The sequence below is a fragment of the Notothenia rossii genome (assembly GCF_949606895.1).
Source record: "Notothenia rossii genome assembly, chromosome: 6".
In the NCBI taxonomy this organism is placed as follows: domain Eukaryota; kingdom Metazoa; phylum Chordata; class Actinopteri; order Perciformes; family Nototheniidae; genus Notothenia; species Notothenia rossii.
The window spans coordinates 18,122,536-18,141,118 of record NC_136909.1 but is presented as its reverse complement, the minus strand read 5'-3'; the positions used below and the strand labels follow the sequence as shown (position 1 = coordinate 18,141,118).

General features: G+C 41.4%; 1 protein-coding gene across 1 annotated transcript in view; it reads right to left on the bottom strand.

The window, feature by feature from the left end:
* LOC307042715 (rapamycin-insensitive companion of mTOR-like) overlaps positions 1–18,583 on the bottom strand; it is a 33,251-nt gene that overhangs the window by 8,541 nt on the left and 6,127 nt on the right. The window contains exons 7-31 of the mRNA XM_079686768.1: positions 16,569–16,695; positions 15,749–15,918; positions 14,690–14,757; positions 14,186–14,253; positions 13,999–14,081; positions 13,377–13,464; positions 11,656–11,746; positions 11,467–11,533; positions 11,300–11,380; positions 11,021–11,121; positions 10,670–10,835; positions 9,991–10,092; positions 9,857–9,903; positions 9,631–9,766; positions 9,322–9,521; positions 9,099–9,225; positions 7,779–7,943; positions 6,444–6,520; positions 6,250–6,328; positions 6,015–6,124; positions 5,836–5,923; positions 5,615–5,707; positions 5,372–5,478; positions 3,857–4,086; positions 1,428–2,520 (exon numbers count right to left, since the gene is read on the bottom strand). Coding sequence (XP_079542894.1) covers positions 1,428–2,520; positions 3,857–4,086; positions 5,372–5,478; positions 5,615–5,707; positions 5,836–5,923; positions 6,015–6,124; positions 6,250–6,328; positions 6,444–6,520; positions 7,779–7,943; positions 9,099–9,225; positions 9,322–9,521; positions 9,631–9,766; positions 9,857–9,903; positions 9,991–10,092; positions 10,670–10,835; positions 11,021–11,121; positions 11,300–11,380; positions 11,467–11,533; positions 11,656–11,746; positions 13,377–13,464; positions 13,999–14,081; positions 14,186–14,253; positions 14,690–14,757; positions 15,749–15,918; positions 16,569–16,695 — 3,764 coding nt within the window. The remainder of the gene's footprint in view (positions 1–1,427; positions 2,521–3,856; positions 4,087–5,371; positions 5,479–5,614; positions 5,708–5,835; positions 5,924–6,014; positions 6,125–6,249; positions 6,329–6,443; positions 6,521–7,778; positions 7,944–9,098; positions 9,226–9,321; positions 9,522–9,630; positions 9,767–9,856; positions 9,904–9,990; positions 10,093–10,669; positions 10,836–11,020; positions 11,122–11,299; positions 11,381–11,466; positions 11,534–11,655; positions 11,747–13,376; positions 13,465–13,998; positions 14,082–14,185; positions 14,254–14,689; positions 14,758–15,748; positions 15,919–16,568; positions 16,696–18,583) is intronic.

The following is an 18,583-nucleotide window of genomic DNA, read 5'->3' as shown; positions in this document are numbered from 1 at the left end:
CGTCCGTGACTAAAATCCTTCATCCGGTTAAATATAGTTACAAAAAACGCAATATATATCTTAATGTCAGTTTCTTTCAATATCGTGCAGCCCTATGTTTCACCATTTGTTTTCTGTTAACACTACAAAACTGTATCAGTCAAATCTAAATTGAATTGTATTTAATATATATATATTGAATATTTATTTTCCTCATCATTTCTATAGAAAGAGATGTAACTGTTGTGCAGGACTGCTAGTCTCATTAGTTGAAATGCAAAAGTTGTTATGCATTATTTATAATGGGTTATAAATAAAATGATGATTGAGATTGCAGTAAACTTATTTGCTGGAGCTCAAAACACTTTCCACACCACTGACAGGTTTCACCATCATTTGACCTGCCTTCAGCCTCTTCTGTCTGACATATATTTACCCACCATTGCTTTCACATGATTTAGTTACTTTAACAAAAACGTCTTCATAACATAGAAAACACTATAACCACGTGTGTATATAACCTCTATCTCTACCTTTGTACTATTTGCACCTCTAGGAAGCTCTAAGAGGAGCGACCAACCAGCCACTGAACAATCTACATGGGGTTTTTTCACACTACAGGAGTCAAAGCAATATCAAATGAACTGCAGACATAGAGCTAGAGAAAGCAGCTATCTGATTGGGTCACTTCTAGAAGCTACGGCTCTACTAAGGAGGACACTGGGTCGCTCCACCCACCGCGGGACAAGTGTTCTGGAAAGCCTGCGGTATGGACTTATGACGGGGGGCTCTGGACAGGTACCCCTCCTGTCTGATATCCTGACAGACATAGAAGGTGCACAAAGAACACACACACACACACAGACACACACAAATGGAAATGTTTCACACTTTCTACGAAGACCACAGCTATGACATCTTGTTGGCATTCATAGCCGATTACAATGCATTTATAAAGCTTTATTCACTACACTCAAGATGCACTTTTATACCGGTCATAAAAGGTTTTAGATGTTGCTGAAAATAAATTAAAGGCGCATTATAAATGCTTTTGATACGTTGTAAACTACAGGCTGACTTATAATATATCATGACTTTACTGTTTAAGTGCTATGGTACACACAGTATCATAAGTTAAAAGAAATAGTAGATAGATTATTAAGTCAAATGATTCTTTTTCTGTTGATATCATGCATCAGAAAGCATGAGTTGTTCATGAGCGAAGTCAAGCAGCATCATAAATCCATTATAATCCACTGTGAATGCCCTCATAATGCAGTATAGATGCAGTCTTCATAGAAAAAGTGTGACTTATTGTTTCTCTTTGATGAGGAAACACATTTTATTTTGAGTTAATGCAACAACAACCATCATTCAGAAAAAATGAATAACTGCAGAACCTTTTCTATGGATGCTTTCTGTCATATTGGCCATGACAGCTGCCTTACCTGCGAGGCGTTAACCTGGAGTCCAGGCTGCCGGTCTTCATGGTGATGGTGTCGGTGAACAGCACGTCTTTGGCGGGTGAAGCCAGCGCCTCACTGTGAGACAGAGACGGCTGGATCCTCTGCTGCTGCAGCCTCTTCAGCGTGGCGTAGCCCAGGGCGTCCCGCGGGCTGGTGTACATGAAGCTGCAGTCGGCCAGGTTCTTCATGGTGTTTAGGGAAGGAGACTTGAGGGACTGGGCTCTGCGGGGGAGAGTGTGGGAGGAGCCAGGCGGTACCAGAGAGGCGGTGGCGGACTTGGAAGTGGACATGTGGTTGGTCTCAGCCTGGGGGGTGAGGGAGGAGAGCGTTTTGACAGTCTTGGCCGACACCACGGTGTTGAGGCTCACGCAGTCAGAGGAGTCAGGTTCTGGTTCGGGATTATCGGGGTTTCCCACGGTCTCCCTGGAGGGGCTGGAGCTCATGGAGCTGATGCCGCTGGTGGTGGTGTCCGTGTTAAAGCTCTGACTGCGGCTTTTAAACTGAGTACCCCCGCCGCCCCCTCCCACGTTTCCTCCACTCAACGAGGAGCCGCCGTCCCCCGCTAGACGCTCCCGGCTGCTCTGCTCCCTCTCTCGGCTGGGCTGCTCCCCCGCACCATGCCCTGCGAGGCCACTCAACCCGAGGGAGGAGCCCCCTACCCTGGCCAGCCCGCCCTCTACGAGCTGCTCCTCAGAGCCCCCCCTCGTCCCGACAAAGGACGTCTCCAGGCTGACCGTGGGACTCTTGGGCATTCCTCTGCCGTTAAAAACAGGGGTGAAGACGTCTTGGTTGGGGCTGTAGATAGAAGGCTCCGTCACCGTCCTGTTCCGCTTCATGCTGCCCATCTTGAGTTCAGTGGGGGTGCGAGAGCCTGAGGGGATCTTGGGGTCGCTGGTGGAGCGCAGCTTCTTGCTCGGGAGGGACAGGGAGTTGAGGAAGCGAGTGCGGACGAAGCGGGTGGAGGCCAGGATGGTGAAGGGGCTGCGGTCCTTCGCTGGTTTGGAGTGTAGAAAGTAAGAGGGCTCGTCTGAGGGGTCCAGGACATCACACTTGTCGTCGTCAAGGATGTACATGTCTGAGAGACAAGGAGGGAAGAACACGATGGGAACATTAGAAGGCTATATATACCGTAACATATAACACATAAGAACTCACTGCTACATAGTTTGAGTTTCTCCTTCAGATAACCATGAACAATTTGCAATCAGTGTCTCCCACAGAATTTGATTCTATTTGTGGGGGCACCGCACCGCACCCCCCCTCCCCGCCCCCAACGTTCTTGTTGCTCTGTGTTGCGTTGTTAATGAGTGAAACACACCGGAGTTGAGGATCTGTGGAGTTTATTCTCCCAAAAATAGAATTTACAATTTAGGTATTTAGCAGACGCCTTATTCCAAAGCGATTTACAATGACCAATTACAGGGACATTCTCCCTGGAGTAACCGAGGGCTAAGTGCCTTGTTCAAGGGCACACTAGTGGTGGTGTTCCAAGCAGGATTTGAACTCGCAACCTTCCGATCATCAGCCCACCTCACTATCCATTAGACCACCAAAAAAAAAAAAAAAAAGAATAATAATAATCATTCTTTTTTTTTTTTATGAGATCCATTTGTGGCGGACGATATTTAATTGTGGCGGCCCGCCACAAATAAATCAATGTACGGGAAACACTGTGCAATTGTCTGTATATACAGTATGTCTGTGCTCCTGTAGTAGTTTGGACTTTTTTTAAGAACATTTTTACTATCCAGAATATTTTATATTGTTTATATTTGATATACTATTTTTATTTTATTTGTATTTGTTCATTCTCTGTTCCACTTTTTAAGTATTTGTATTTTAATGTTGAACACACACTGCTTCTGAAACAAAATAATTTCTCAAATTGGGATCAATAAAGTATATCCATCTATCCACCCATCTATCTATCTATCCATCTATCCATCCATCTATCCACCCATCTTTCTATCCATCTATCCATCCATCCATCTATCTATCCATCTATCCATCTATCCATCTATCTACCCATCTATCTATCCATCTATCCACCCATCTTTCTATCCATCTATCCACCCATCTATCTATCCATCTATCCATCTATCAATCCATCTATCCACCCATCTATCTATCTATCCATCTATATCTATCTACCTATCTATCTATCTATCTATCTATCCATCTATCTATCCATCTATCTATCTATCCATCTATCTATCCATCTATCCATCTATCTATCCATCTATCCATCTATCTATCCATCTATCTATTCATCCATCTATCTAATGGCCAGGGAACAAACAAAACGTATAGAAATGGAACCTTTATATCCCTTATGTATCAATAATGTTTCCACTGTAGTAGAGCTGACTGTCTTCAAATGCTGGTAATAAAGTAAAGCGAATCCTACGTACTTGGTTGAGACTCGCTCTCGCTGTTGTGGCGCGAGCTGGTGGACTCAGAGTTTAGACTGAGCGTGCTCGGGACTGAGGAGAGTTCAGAGGTCAGCTGTGCGTCGACTTCTTCTGGAGTGACCGGCCACTGCGTCCTGCGGCTGTGTCTGACTGCGTCCCAGCCGTACTGCTTCAGCACCTCACAGCCCTGCCGGGTCTTGGAGATGACCCCCAGCACATACACACACGTTCTGTGAAGGAGTGAGAGGATGGCTAGTGAACACACTGATTGTACAAATGTGTTGACCAATAACGTACTTTCAATCATAAGTACCATAGCATGATTTGTGTTGTAGGAGATGAGGGTGAATAAAAGAAAAACACCCCACTTCTGTAAAAGTGGTGAGGTCAAAATACTACATTTACAATAGTTTTGGAAAGTAAAACATGTGTGTAAGACTGAGGGACCAGAGTGGTTCCCACACGACTTGTGGGATAGCAAAGATGGAACGAAAATAGTAGAAAACTCTTAAATCATGGCTGAAAAATGAATGGGCCATTTCTTAAGGATAAGATAAGTGATAAGAATAGGTGAAATATTCAAATTGGAGAAAGCACACTAATTATTTAAGGCCAGATTCATTATTGTGGGACAGTAGAAATGCCCCAGTATTAGGGCTGCACGATATATCGGGTGGTGACGATAATCGCGATATTCACATCGTGACGTGACGATTTTTTAAATCCTTAATTTCTTTAAATTATTTTTTTAGGACTTGCGATATTAAGTAGGCAAATTAACTCAAACACGTCATGTTACAATTATTTTGCTGCTTGCTACAAAAGGAAAACTTGCGCGGCTCTCATGTCTGGGGTACTGGGTACAGGGTCTGCATGCGCAACAAACCACCAATCACAATCAACTCTCCAAAGCAAACGGACCCGGTGATTAAAGGTAAAAACACTGAATAAAGTCGTTTCATGAGTTTCTCCAGGGCATTTCGACGCTGCTAACCGAGCTAACTCAGCTTGTTGCTTTGATAACTTAAGATCCAGACGTCCCTGACTAAAATCCTTCATTTCTTCAATTCCTGTATGTTTTCATATCGCAATATATATCGCAGGGGGGTAAAAAATCGCAATGCCAATTTTTTCCAATATTGTGCAGCCCTACTCAGCATACAAATCATATTCTACAGACTTTTAACAAAAAATATCCACTCACCATGGTCCTTTTAATATTTTATTTCAAATAAAAGATATCAATTATTAAAAATGTATCATTTACTCATGAATTATATTGCATACGGATCAGTCCAACTTGGAACACTTTTATAGTGTTTAATGACTGGTGGCTTGCTGATCTGTAACGTCATAAGAAATCTCATTTCATTTTTTTGCATTTACTCATCACTGTTTTGAATTATATTCACCACCAAAGTCTGTTACGTGTTTAAATTCCAAGAGAACATTTCTTTCTTTCTTTATAACTGTGCCCCGGGTGAGGCCCATGCATGCTACACTGTAAACGCTTACCCTCGTACTGACAGTACATCACAGTTTTGAGCCAACGAGAGGATGTCAGGAATGACGTTCTCCTCCTGCAGGAGATTCAGACCCCAGTTTGAAGAGCCAATGTTGCCCTGCATGGAAAACAACACACACCATTACAGCCATGTCTTTGCAACTAGCCTTTTTCATTATTATTATTATTATTATTATTATTATTATTATTATTATAGCAACACAGTAACTGAAGTGACATGAAGTGACACTGACCAGAGCCCAGAGAGCGGCCTTCAGCTGTTTGATGCCCTCCCAGGTGTCCAGCATCGGGGAGCGAACAGTGTAGCTGAGGTCAGGAACCACACTCTGGAGAAAAACCAAAATAGACGTTAAAAAGAAAGGCGGCTAAATCTGCATAATCCCCAGAGAAATCAATGTATAAATGAAGCACTTATAAAAAGAACAGAGTGTGCGGTGGAACAAGTGAGAAATACCTGAGCCTCCAATAGATGGCAGCCTGTCTTATCGTGGACCAGCTGACCATACAAGTGCACAGGAAGATAGACATTTGGTCTTTGTAACCTGGAGACACAAACAGAGAAGTTTAAAAAGCAGTTAAGCACGAAAGGGAATCCTTTGCATTGCCAGGTGATAATAAACTCCAGCTTCTCACCTTTGGTTGCTGCGTCTGACGTAGTTGTCTCCATCTACAGGTTTGCGGTAGGTTGTAAGTGCTTCGTTGAGCTGCTCCTCTATTAGGTCCACGTACTTTAGGTTGTATTCCTGCAAACAAAGACGCATTTATTTCAAATAGCAAACCTCTGTTAGTGTGTGGTCTTCATATATTATAGTAGCCAATGCAATTTAAACGAGGTTTGCACAATTCAAGGCCAATATCGTGATCATACCTTCTGCCATTTGTCCAGCTGTTTGCTGACGTACCCCCTCTCATTGAGGTAGGAGAAACCTTTAGGAATGGACAGGAACCTAAAACAGCAGAAAAAACAAGATGTTCAGTGTGTTTCAGAAGGCTGCTGGACTACATCAAAGACTGACCCAAATCCTATCATCCATGTGTGGCAAGCAGTGCTGTTGTAATGACCTGAGGAGCAGCAGGAGGCCCTTGTCTCCCAGGTGGGACAGAGCTGGTTTCAGCTGGATCAGAGCATGGAGGTTGGCCTGAGAAGCAACACAACAGACAGTCAGACAACAGTAAAGAGGAGAATCAAATGCTACTGTCCGGAAAACACCATCAACTCAATCTACCGTAATTTTCGGACTATAAGCCGCGCCTTTTTTCCCATTTTTCGACCCTGCGGTTTATATAACGGTGCGGCTAATCTATGGATTTTTACAGCTAACGGCCACTAGGGGACCTCCTAAATCTATGGATTTTACAGGTTACAGTCCACCACCTTTAACTCTATGGGCTCGATGGCCGGTCCGCGCCCCCCACCTTTAAGCGGCGGGCTCCAGCAGGAATAGCTGGAGGCCGGAAAAGAGTGAGACAGGTAGCACGCAAAAGTAAAAGTGGAACCGAGAGTGGTACGAGAGACAGAACGAGAGCAAGACAGACAGACATTACGAGAGCGAGACAGTTTGTCCCCGTACCACTGGTTGAAAACCACTGCTGTAGATCACTGCCGGTACGTGCGCTGGGAGCACACCGTTTAAGTTTGAAAGTTGAAAAGTTTGTGTGTCTGAAACGCTATGTGATACAGTACAGTTTACACAGCACAGTACATGTTCTGTAGCTACTATTGCACAAAATGGTAAAACTTGAATACGTTATGCAAATATGCAACTTGTTTGTTGAAATGTTAATAAATGGGAGCTTCCTCAAACAGCCATCTCTTTCCCGACAATCCCCTCTGTGCACGAACCCTTACATATGGTAATTAAACATTAAAACACCTGCGGCTTATAGTCCAGTGCGGCTTATATATGTACACATCATTCAATTTAGCTGCTGCGGCTTATATTCAGGTCCGCCTTATAGTCCGAAAATTACGGTAATTGCATTTCAACATATCAAGAATAACATATATCCAGGAATTATTCATTATTATTCTGTTATTTATGAAATCCTGAGGGTGATCCATGTTCTTAGCATGATCTAAACTGTTTTATTTCCTTTGCTATTGACTTAAGAACAACAAGCACACATATTAGTTTCAATTTTTCGTCATGGGAAAATATTTTAAATAGTCAATCAGGATCATTACTAATTGCAACCACAAGATGATACCATTTCTAAATAGAAGAAAAAGCATGTATGTTTTCTTCTAGGTGAATTTGAATGTGTCATGTTTAAGTATGTGGTCGTTATTGTTCACTGTAATAGTGAGGGAAGAATGCATCCTAATCTGACAAACAGATCCTTTGTTCTACTTCTCTGACGGTCTTCTGTGGGACGCATGTGTTGGACAGCAGTCACCTTGTCCTCGCAGGCCTCGTCCAGGATGTCCAGAGCCTCCATGGACACAGCCTTGCTGTGGTCGTGGAGCTGTGTGACCAGCAGCTCCATGCCCCAGCTGCTGAAGAACTCCACGCTCGCACGTAGCAGCACACGGAGGTGTTTGGTGGCATACAACCTGCACACCTGCTCAACAAGGAGGGAAGGTTTGTGGGAGAAAGAGTGGAAATGAGGATATTACTATCAGAGCCTATATGTGTTGGGAAAAAATGAGCAAAGCATGGTAAGTGTGTTACTTTGTATCTATTACGGTACGTCCACACAGCAGCTTTAAAAAAATCTTCCAACGCTTCTCTGCCCATTGACTTTGAATGGGGGTGACGTCACTTTGCCTCGCTTTTCGTCGAACTGCATTGTGGGGAAGCAATGCGAAGATTTCCAGGATTCAAAAGTTGAGCAATGTTCAACTTTTGAAGCTGAACTGGAAGCGTCAGCCAATCAAATCCCGTTTATGCAAATCTGACAGTACACGCGCTCGCCAATCAAACCACGTGTAAGTTCATTTCCTCATATTCCAAACGAGAAATTACGGTAGCAAATCACCCGGTTCTTTACGACCAGTACTGTTTACCGGGATACAAACCGGAGGAACCAGGCATGGAGGGAGGTGGCAGAGACAGTGGGTGAAACTGGTAGGTTTTCGCCTGCTTGGGGAGTTTATATCCAGTTTACTTCGTTTTAACATTGCTATTGCTTTGTATGTCGGGGCGGGAGATTCATGTGATTGGTTGTTGGTCGCAAAAAATCCCCAAGCTTTCAGACACACCCACCTCCAAGATTTTCAAGATTTTTTAAAAGCTGCTGTGTGGACGGGGCGTTAGAGAAGCATCAATGGGCCAGCGGAGGAAACCCAGTCTTATGTATCCGTTTGTTACGGGTCATATTTAAACACTTGACCCACACACGGACAAAGACAGTAACTTCTCAGCCAGACACAAACAGCATCATACTGTCGGTGCTGAAGTCCTTCAGTGTGAGGTAAGAAAACATAAAGCTTGCCATTTGTAACACCTGCAAGAGCAAAATAGAGGACCAACTTTAAACATGTGTACATTATTTTGAATACCTTTGGTGCCAATTCATGTTCTTATAAAAGAAACAAATACAATTGGAATTTGCAGACAATCGGAGTACCTCTATTATGACTTTTCAATGAGATGTCTAATGTTGCTTTCAATCTTGGGTAGATGCCAACTTCAGAACTTGTGCTGCTTTTCCTAACAGTGCCTTATGCAGGTTTTTACGTGTACGTCACGCCCTGTTTTCTGGAGGCTGTCTTACATCAGTAGCAGCAGTAAGGGTCTTGGAGAGGATCACCCTGGCCAGACCGTCCCTGCTGTAGTCCAGTGTGGATATAGCCAGTTTCAGCACAGCATCCTGGTTCTTCACAGAGCACAGATTCAGCAGGCTGCAAAATCAAATAAAAAGAAGATGTTTGGTAAAATGTTTCAATGTATCAATAGGACATCTCTGTAAGTCTTCCATTCTATGTCCATGCACTCACCACTGAAACAGGCCACATTTCTCCAGCAGTTTGACTCCCTGTGGGTGAGCAGAGAGTGTCCCCAGGAAGAGGAAGTAGTGTTGGCTGAGTGTGGTGAGCAGGCCGTTACTCTGCAGAGAGCGCTCGGGCTTCAGCCCTGAGGACGAGGACAGCCATGACACCATGTCCTTCACCAGGTCCTCCAGGTACCCCTGGCCGTCCTGTTGACGGGGAGAGAAGAGAAAAGACCGAAACGTAAGGCAGGTAAGATAATGAAAAAGGTAAAAAAGCAACGTGAGTTTTTGTTGTGTAAATGCACACTTCTCTGACCTCGTCCGATTCCATGAGGAACTCGATAAACTGACAGCCAACCACAGTGAGTTGTCTGGCTTTTGGGTGATCCAACGCCAGCCCTGCGTACAATTTACTACTGGGCTTATAAAAGTACAGCAGCCTCCGCACAAACCTGCATCACAGAGAAAAAGGATGTCAATACAATTAACCGTTTCAAACCGTTTTCAAAACCCTGGGTTTTGATGATACGAAGCCGTCTTACCTGTGCATTTGTTCATCTTTGTTATTCCTGAGGTTTACATGTGGCCACTGAGGGAAAAAACAACAACATTAAAACATCAGAGAGGAAGTAGAACTGGCATAAAGGTCAGTGGGGCTTCATGAGAGCAGCCCGACCTTCAGGATGGTGGCGATCAGCAACCAGTTCCACTCCAGGTTCTGCTTGTGGTTCAGAATGTGACTGTCTCTCAGGTTCAACATCAGTGCTTCTTCTGTGTCCTGAGCACAAACACAGAAAAAAAGAAATATTAAAAAAAAGTAATTTTGTTGTTTTTTCAATGTGCCCTGAGAGCTCGTTTTGATGTTAAATTACAGACTCAAATCAATAAACAATAAACTAAATATATATTAGCATCAAGAAGTTTATGTTTTAAGTGGAATTACCTCAAAGAGCTGCAATCCATTCAATCAATGCTTTTTACAGAGATACATTAGGAAACCATGAATGAAGCCAGAATTTACTGCAAGTGTTTTCCAGTTACAAGGTTGTTTTCCTGTGCGTTTCCACTTTTAAAGCCTTTGTGCTAAACTAAACACACACCAGTCTTTGTATTGAACGCACGAAGAACGTTTTTCTTTTTTAACAGAACAAAAAAAAGGACTAAGACAGGACAAAAAAAAACAACAGCAACAAAATTAAGATCTAAAGGCTCTGGGTCTAAGTCCGTTACAAAGATGAAAGTTTGATATTAATTGAGTGGGGTATAATGGAAATGAGCATATTTTCCAAATAGATGTAGTTCTTAAATAAATATGTTGCTGAGGCACAGTAGGTAGAAAGCATGTTGATATTTACCTTTATAGCGTAGATATCTCTGTGGACACGCGAGTGCGTCTCTCTGCGGTTATGAGAAGACACAGACTTGCGGATGATGTGATCCAGGTAAAGACTGTGTGGTTTCAGACCTTTCTTCTTCTTTTCATGGAAGCGCTTGAGATTGTTGACTGCTGCACTTGCCCGACTACAACATAACAAGAAACATATATCTCTTTTAAATGTGGTTTGTAGCATTAATAATAGAACACGTTCAGTTCCCTTATGTACTTAATGTAACATAATGTGAGTTACTCTACGAGAGAGTTTAGTTTTTTTGATTTTTTTTTTTTTTAAAGGAAATGCCTGACATGCCTATCAAAGTATACTCACAGTCGTTTTTCCTGTGCAATGTCAAAGGAGGCTGCCATGTTGATGAGGGTGGGGAGGCAGTGCAGGTGGTGACTGTGGGAATGGGGAAGGATGGTGTTTGCCTAAAAACAGAGGGGCAGGAAAAAAGAGAGTATGCATTAGGTTTCACGATCACAACATTTGTAGGCCACTTTCTAAAATAAAATATCTGACTAAAGCAATGTTTATTTAGCACTGACACAGCATTTCAGGGAGTCAAACTATATTTTCAGAGATTGTATTATTTCATTTTAATATTACCATGTGTAGAAGTTCTCCCAAGAGGATGGTGGCTCTCACAGCAAGCTGGTCATCGCTGCTGGTCACAACTTCCACAAGTCCCTACAGTGACAGAAGAGAGCATCATTTTATCAAAAATAGCATAAATCAAAAAATGCTAAATAATGAAAAACACAGTGTCAGCTCACCTCTAACAGCCCACTGGAGATGAAGGCAGAAAGAACAAATGCCAGGTAGTTGTCCATCAGATCAGGTCTAATGATGAAAAACAGAAAACGATTATTCATGCTCATGTCATGCATACAGTGAACGGACAGCCTTTTGGGTCAAATTTGGTTCAACATATTCCATCTCTGTTCTCTCATATCATCTCTCACCTAGAGCGGGCCCGATGGGGTAGTATGACTTTGGCCTCAGCAGCTAGAAACCCATCGGACAGTCTCCAGGTGTCCTGAAACCGGGCGGGGTCTGAGGCAGAGCAGAACAGAGATTAGTTTACACTCAAATATTGTCTTGGGTTGAAAGAGCACCAAACCATTTAAGTAGGAGACTTTGGAAAGAGTTGAGATGGATGCTTTACATGAACTCACGACTCATGACATTTCCCCGTTTGATTTTTATATTTGCTGTTGTAATTTATTGTCTTCTTTTTTGCGATTGTGGTAATGTGTTATTTATTATTTGCATGTACAGCACTTTGGTTCGACCAAAAATCGTTTTTAAAATGTGCTATATAAATAAAACCTGATTTGATGAAAGACAATTACTTCATTAAAAAAGTAGTGAGTAACCTAACCAAAGTATACCTTTATTTATATGAACCTTTCTGTTACTTTCACTTTCAGAGGCCATTGACTGAGACCTGTGTTGTGAGGCGTTGTAATGTACCTGCTAATTGTCATCATGACATTTTTCCCAATCTTATTAAAGTGTCAGTAATCTAATGTATTTTTAATGTAATTGTAATCTAATTAGACCCTCCAGAAAAACGCGGGCAAAAATCCTTGATTATGCAATTAAACATACGGGGTTTTTATGTGATTTTATGCGGTGAAATTGCGGGAAGTTGCGAAATATGCGGAAAGTTGCGAAATATGCTAAATATGCGGGGGAAAAGAATTTTGAAAAATAATAATATTGGGCTGTCTTATTTATTGTCTCTCACACACAACCTGCCACTAACCTTAAACCCCTTTACTATTCAATTAAACACATTCAATGTTTATTTATTGTAAAAGCAATTGGGCTATTTTAATCTCACACACACACATCCCCCCCACACACACACACACACACACACACACACACACACACACACACTTCTCCGCCTCATTCTGTTTTCATTTACTCGTTCGTTATCTGCAGCTTCAATCTTGTAGGCTACTCACTTCGTTTCTTGTAGCCCTCGAAAGGGTTTTGGAGGTTGATCCCTCGGTGAACGTGAGTTGTTTGGCTTTCTTGTCCGCAGCAGCAGAAAGCATTTTCGAATGTTTGAATGAATCAAAGTGGGTCGCTACCGTCGATTTTCTCTTATGCTCCAACACACAGTTGAACGGGGTGCAGAATAGTTTCCCCCCACTTTTTGCCCGGTCTTTAGTAGAAATGTTTGTCGGTAAATGAGATGGATTAGATTTTTCATCTTGGTGTTTTCTCTATCGTGTGAGCTCCACACGTTCACTCTATACAGTGTTGTTTACATTCTGTGATGCGCGAGCTGATGACGTCACGTCAAGACGAGTTCACTTTTTTTTCTCTCAACTTTGTGTGGAAAAATGCGGGGATTATGCGGCCTTTCGATAAATATGCGGCCTTTTAAAAACCTGCGCCATTTTGCTGATTATGCGGTCGCAGAATCGCGTTTTTCTAGAGGGTCTATCTAATAGTCACTTTTCTGTAACCTAGCTACATAAAGCCATTTCAGGTATTTCTTTCCTCCCCGAGACTGACTTCGGAGTTTGCTTTATGTCCATACCACAGAGCTAAAATGGCGATGACATGATCATTTCTGCATGTAGAACATCTCCCTAATCGCAAGGTACCAAGAAACTGGGAGAAGGTATAAATATGTGCTCTGAAGATATAAAGATGTTTCTCTCACCAACACTAAGAAGAGCTTCCATGAAGTCTTGAGTTATAATGGGCACAGGGAGCCTGAATATCTCATATAACACCTCCAACAAGCCTTTCTGCAGGGGAAATCACATTACAGCAGTCAGACACACATTTGATACAACACAAACTACATTTGTAGTTAAAAAAAAAAAAAAAAAAACTATTATCTTAGTGTTGTGGATTGACAAGTACAATACTCCAGTTACTCTCCCTATTTACTCTCTGGTAACAGGGCGGTGCTATCTGATTTGATCCGTCAGTGCCAGGCTTTTGGGTACATCTCACTCTCTGCTCTGATACTCATGTACACAACTATTTATGAACCAGTTACAATACTGTCTTTATTATCTTCTGTCATTGTCATTACTACAGGGGGTAGGATAGAATTGCAGACCCACTCATTTGCAGATCAGCGCACTAAACTATCTAGTGCCTTTTCCTCCTACAATAGCCCTTTGTGCTGTCAAATGAAGACTGGTGTGACTCAAATATTAACAGTAAAGTTTGCTATCAATTATATATTCACTGCTAATTTCAATAACGAGGTTGATCATTTGTTTTACAACCACAAACTTCCTTTTTCTGAATGCAACTATTTCAATACTCACCCTAACTTCCATATTTGGTATGCAAAGTAAGCCGATTAAAGATTGGATCCCAGAATTCCCAGCCTTGCATAGGTTGATAATTCCTGAATAAAGAAAGAGACAGTTAATCAAAAGTAATATAAATCAAATGAGTCTATTTATTTGTACACTTAAATAACTTTATTTATAACCACATCCAAGTCCTTACCAGACCAGGAGCGAAAGGCTGCCACGATAGCCATTCTACTCGACAAGAAACGGGCCTCTCTGTCCTCCCTGAGAGCATGAAAGAAACCCAAATGAAAACCAGGACACCATGTTCCAAACAAACAGCATCATAATGATCTGTGTACCGCGCCTCACACAGAGCACACAAAGCATATCAGAGAGGAGAAACTACAACACAAAAGCAGAACAAAATGCTAAACAGAAGTCACGGAGAATCACAAAGACATTTCTTTTTATATAAAAACACATTATTCAGAGTGACTTAAAGCATTAGTGTGAATGCTTTAAAGCCTCTATCAAGTCATGCTGGAGTCGAGCAGCCCTGATAACATGAGCCTTATCGCAAAAACAAGATACAAACTCTCAAATGCATGGTGTTAAATGTTAAATGGTAAACAGAGGGAAGTGTCAGAACACTATTTATTTTGTTCCTACTGCAACAATGACACCCTTCATACCCCCCTCCACACACCCACACACTCACTTGAGTTGCCCTTCAGCCGTGTCTGCGTTGTGGCGGTAGTGAAAATCTGTAAAAGGTGCGAGGATTTGCTGGAGGACCAAACAAACACAAAAGGGATGAGAACAAAATACAACCCAATTCAGATCTCATTGAAAATGAAGTGGTCAATTAAACACACAACGAGCAATAGGAGGAGCTCAATTAAAAGACAACACATTTAAAAACCTAGGTATAGCTACATTCAGACATTTTTATGTGGAAATGTTCCATAATCACACTGTACATTTTACATTTATTTATTCAGTTTAATATTTAATATTCCATCTGTCAAATACTTATGTATATATAATACCTTATATATATATATATATATATCGTATATCTTGTTATTGTTAATTTGTAAATTCAACAATATTTTCTACTTTCTTGTTTATTTCTTGTCTTTTCATTTTTATTGTACAATGCCATGTCTTTTTATGCTGCTGCGACACAAAATGCCCCCAAATTGGGATCAATAAAGTACTATCTTAATAATAATAATACATTTGATTTCTAAAGCGCTTTTCTTGAACCCAAAGACACTTTACATTTGGGAGGGAAGGTAGACAAACAAAACAAAACCAAAAAGAAACAAAACAGAAAAGCAGTCAGGAGGAAGTTGGTTGAGAGGGGGGGGGCTTATGGATACAGAGTTGAAGAGTTGGGTTTTGAGGCGGGACTGGAACAGGGTGAGGGACTCAGACTCACCGAGGTCTTATCTTATCTTATTATACCTTTAAATATTCCCACGAAACATCTTTCAGTAATAATAAACCTGCTTCAGATCTCATATGACATCATGTGGATGTTATGACCGTGTGCTGAGATGTTTTTGTCCCAGGTGTCTGTTTACGGACAATGAGGCTTTAGAGATCTGCTGTAACTGATGACTGTAAGCTCCATGGGAAAGAGACGGGCAACCTGCGGCTGCTAATCCCGACTGAATGACTCCCACCACACTGGCTCACTTATAAAAGGCAGCCTCTGCTGAATTCATATCTGTGTCAGTGTGCGTGTGTGAGTGAGTGAGTGTGTGTGTACCTCCAGTTCGACATCGACACGCACATACTGCCGGGTGCGTGGGTGGTTGAGTAGATGGAGGATGGTGGTGATGAGTGCTTCGTTGATGCGGCTCAGCTGACAGTCGATCACACTCTTCAGGATGGTGCTGAGGCCGCCACGTTTAGCCACCACCTCCGGGTTCTTCAGAGCTAAGTGTTCAGCAGCAAAGAAATATTAGAGCCGTTTCACATTGCTGTAGCGAATGTTTTTACCTTTGAAGCTTCTATTGAGCTTTTTGAATGAAGCTTCAAATTAAAAGACATTATTTTCAAATCCTCAATTTGAATTGAATGATTGATCTAATGTAAGACTAAATGACTTCTATTTTATCTAATACTCTTTCTCTAATAAATCTAGTTTTGAAAGGTTTACCACAACACCAACAAATATTGAATTATATAAACACGGTGTGAATTTTGGAAAGGATTACATATTTCTTTTGCAAATAGAAAGTTACTTTTGGACTCTTGAGTTATTGGAAATGTCAACATGACTGGTTGAAAATCCAATCCTTCCCGCCCCCACAGGAATATAATGCTTCCTATAGTATAATGCTAATTATATTACTGTGAACTAATCTGCAACTGTGAAGAAATACCAGGTTGAATGAAAAGACATTTCAAATAATAAAGACGCACAGCATTGGGATCTTGACATAGCATTTAAATGTCGATTTACTAGTTTTCTTCACTATTCACGCAATCCTTCAAGAGCTCCTCACAAAGCCGCTGGTTTTGCTAAATGAATGATTCTGAACATCCGCATTGTGAATCTCCATCTCTAAAGGCCAGGTACTCACCTAGCTCACATACGATGGCGATGGCGGCGCGGACCATGCGGTCTCGCTCCTGAAGTCCATCAGTGCCCACGGCAATTAAAGAGTTTGCAACAGAGGAGGGGAACAGCATTGCATTGACAGTGATAATCTGGAGTGGGATAGAGAGAAGGAAAACGTCGGTCAAACATTCCCAGACAAACACAGGCAGAAAAATAACTAACATTTCTTTCCAGGTCTCTCAAAAGAAAATACATATTTGAAAATGAAAAAGGATTACCTCATTGTAATGTAATTACGACCAAAGAGCGTATAATTGGTGGTTTTGGTCTTAATTGGCGAGGATTTCTTTAGGCGATTATTCATTTTTTGATGGATTTCTTCAAGCTGAACGACTTGACCCCATCTCTGATAAACATAAGGTATAAAGTGGTGCTTTTTCATAATTGTATTTGGAGGAACGCTGTTTTAAAATTGGTAAGGCAAAAGAAAGATATGAGTATTGATGAATTAAATAAAATACTAAGAATGTTCTTTCTTTAGTTGAAAACAGCCCTAAATCTGAGGGTCACATTTCTCTGAATTTACATTCCAAGAAGTGATAACAGAAATTATTAGGAGGCTCTATTTCAGGGGTGCCCAACCTTTTTTGAACCGAGAGCTACTTTTAAAGTTGCCAGTTTGCCGAGATCTACCAGTCGAAATAGAGAGGCGTAGCAATTACTGACACACTACTACCAGGTAAATACACACTTCTACTGGTATAAAACTGACCTTTGTACGATTTATACTTCATAAAATAGTGCAGATTCTTTATCTTACCTCTTTCTAATCTACACACATACAAGTATTTAACTGAAGTTACACAACAGTGTTGCTGATACAGAGTTGGAGTTTATTCACACGTCACATACTGCAGTGGGTAATGTTTTCAAGAAACATTGAACAGTGCTGCCACATGACACAAGAAAAAAGAAAAGACTCTGAACCCTTACTTTGCCATTATTTAAAAATAGTGTTGCTACAAAAGTATAAATTAGGCTTACTAATAAGACAACTCAGATCTGAAGCTACACAGGAATCTGCTGCCAAAGTGCAATAAAAAAAGACAAAATTAATAGAATGAAACCCTTTTTATTTTTTGCATTTTAGTAGAGTATAAAAAGAAATGCCTTTTAAAATAGGATTCAAGCAACACTAGTTTCTTAACCTGAATTGATAATAGACTATAATCAACTCAAACAGAACAAATCTTAATGTTTGCATTCTTATACCATTTTGTACAATAATTATAATGAATAAGTTCAAACAAACTAAAACTTACAGCTGATTAATAACGGTATCTAACTTGAGTTTTTATTATATCAAAAACCTGTTGAAATGCTACTGTTATTTTTACTGTCCCCCAAAAGCGCGTCGGCAGCCTCCAGGAATGCTTCTTTCACAACTTCGCCGTCTTTGAAAGACTTCATGTGTTCGCAAGAACGTGACTGACACGATAAGATGCTATGGTAGCAGCCTTGCTCTTGATGTTGGGCCTGGTGAAAATGGACTGCTGTGCATTTAGCTGTCCTCTCAGGCCCCTCCCCTTTTGGGAGCGCAGGGCAGAATTAGGAGGGAATTCTGTCTCGTAGCGTTTGAGCACTGTTTTGAAATGCCGCTCCTAAATTACCCTTCTTCGATAAAGCCACGCTCGCATTGCAGATGAGACAGATGGACTTTGAATTGGAATTGATAAAAAAATAATCATCCTCCCACTCGGAGTGAAAATTATATATTTTGGGCTTTTTTGCTTCTGCCATAATTGCGGTCTTGTGTGTGTGCGGACTGTCACTCCTGTTGCCACGGACAACGTCAGTGAACTAGTGCCCACTGCCCACCAGCCACGCCCCGACACATGGGGTCACGCCAATCACAAAAGCTTTGATGCGTTCAAGTGCATTATTCTGGCACAGGAAGATTATGTTATGGGACATTAAGTTACGATAAAACAGAATATTGTTGTTCTATTTTTAGACACATCTCGCGATCGATCGGTC